General features: G+C 47.4%; 1 protein-coding gene across 1 annotated transcript in view; it reads right to left on the reverse strand.

Moving 5' to 3' along the window:
- The window catches only part of LOC102043817 (HYDIN axonemal central pair apparatus protein), a 68293-nt gene extending 67894 nt beyond the window's left edge, over nt 1-399 (reverse strand). Inside the window, 1 exon segment of the mRNA XM_031062324.1 lies at nt 328-399. Within this exon segment, the coding sequence (XP_030918184.1) occupies nt 328-399 (72 nt within the window).
- Nucleotides 400-2285: the final 1886 nt, after the last annotated feature.

Below are 2285 nucleotides of genomic sequence, written 5' to 3' on the forward strand. Positions count from 1 at the left end.
CCACATGCCCAGGTGCCCAAGGGCAGGATGGTCAGAGCAGCACAGGTGAGTGCCCAGCCTGACAGAAGGAATTCCTGTGGCCAAGGGAAAGGGACAGAACACATGCTCAGGCCTTCAGCTGCACATTGGTTTCACTTGGCTCCACTGGCACAGCCAGGCAAGACACAACTGAAGCATCCCACGGTGTTCCCTACTGCACCAGGACAGCCCCCAGCAACAGGAGCATGGCACAAAGGGCTGGGGAGGGGCTCTGCAGCTTCACAGCACTGCTGGACAGCAGGGGCAGGGAGAGCAGGGACAGCAGGAGAGTTTCCAGTGGGTACTTACACTAAAAGATTTCAGCACTTCCCGGGACAAAAGATGAGGTGTTGGTGTCTTCTTCGGCAATCCAGAAGCCATTTTGAAGCGATGATGCCACAGATGAGCAACAACGCCTCAACAAAACTGGAAGGAGCAACAATGGAACTCTGAAAATCCAGAACCCAATTCATGCCAGATTCAAGGCATATACTGGTGCTAAAAATTTTATATTTTTTGAAAGTAGTTGAGTGCTTGGTTGGCATAAGTAGCTAGTATTTTTAGGCCTCTAGCTGGACTTTATTTGAACTATATGGCTATGTTGTACAATTCAAAGATGCATCATACTGAAAACTGGAGCTAAAAAGCTGAACATTAAATAGTTTAAACAGACAAAGCTGTAGCTTAAATATTACAATATTACTTAAAAATAGCTAGAGTGGACCTCCTCTTCTTTAGGCTAAACCACTTCTGCTCTCTCAGCTGCTCCTCACAGGACTTGTGAGAGACTGGAATGTTATGGCTAATGGCTTAAATATTGTTAGGAAAGACTTTTTGCCCATTCTGACAAAACTGAATAAAGAAGCTGCGACCACTGAAGCCCACCCCTCCTTGAAAATGCCTCCTGACTGAACTTGGGACTGTGAGTTAAGCCACCTAAGGGAACTTGAGGCAAGATAAAGGTGTCACTATTGTCCTGTTATCTCAGATCTGGGGAGAAGTAAACAAGGCTAAGGCAGAAAAAATCTATCCCCACTGAAGCCAAACCCAGCAGCTGTCCTGAAAATCAGCTCTGTCTGCCTTCAGGCTGGGGAAGTCATAGCCACAGACTCGTCTGCTGAGGCCAGGTTTGCACACAAACCTCCCATCAACAGAGGGGGAAGGAGGAAATTTTGGGGGTGTGACGCAGACTCTGGTAAGGGGCAGTGGGCACCCATCCTCCCTCAGACAAACTGGCTCAGCTCTAAAACGCCCCAGCCCCAGAAGGCCACATCCAGGGGACATTCCCATGAGGGGCAGCTGAGGGGGTGTCATAACCCATCAGAGACCTCCAAAGTGCCCCCAGAGCCATTCCTGAGGCCTTGCACCAGGCGACTGCAGGGCAAGCAAAGTAACACAACAGATCTGAAAATCCACAACCCCATTCATGGCAGACTCAAAGGATATACTGGTGCTAAAAATTTTATATTATTTGAAAGTAGCAAGAGACAGAGTCCAACTTGCCCCGCCCCAGGGAGGTACCTGGGCAGTCCCACCTTGCCCAATTCTGCATGAATCCACTGGAGTCTTATGTTTTGTGAGACCTCACCACAGAGAAGACCAGAAGAGGATTTCATGGTATGCCAGTGAGATCCATGCAATGGTGATACTTTCTACGTTCTACTTAATCTGTCACTCTCTATTTCTCTCTCTCTTCCTCACATTTACTGTTCCATAAAATCCAAACTACTAATTTTGGCATATGGTCTCGTTTGCACCTTAATTCAGGGGCATCTCCCTAATAATTTTAATAACTAGATCATAACAACCCACTGAAACTTGAACAGAACTTGAACTTCACCTTTAAGCAGATTAAGTAATCGCTACAGGAAAAAAGGTATAGACTAGTGTATGTAGGAAATTCTGCCTTTCTTCAGTGGAAAAAAAAAAAAGCACAATCAGTCGACCATATAGTGCATCCACTCAGCTGTACATGCCACTGAACTGCTGCGCCAGAAGAGTGGCATTATCACATCCTGTATTTCCCTTTGGAATTCTCTTTCAGAGCACAGATGTGACAAAACCAAAAAGTACAACTTCAGTCAAGCTTTACCTTCAAACGAAATTCAGTACACCCTCGCAGAGACCAATGCCCTGCGAATCCAGAACTCGCTCGCAGAGACAATCTCTGTGAACAAGTCGCTTGGCGAATCGCTGAGTGAAGCCGTTTCACGAGCTGCGGACATGCGTCCCGGAGCGCGCTCGGCGGCAACTGAGGCGGCAGCGCC

This window comes from Geospiza fortis, unplaced genomic scaffold, assembly GCF_000277835.1.
Source record: "Geospiza fortis unplaced genomic scaffold, GeoFor_1.0 scaffold18, whole genome shotgun sequence".
Lineage (NCBI taxonomy): Eukaryota > Metazoa > Chordata > Aves > Passeriformes > Thraupidae > Geospiza > Geospiza fortis.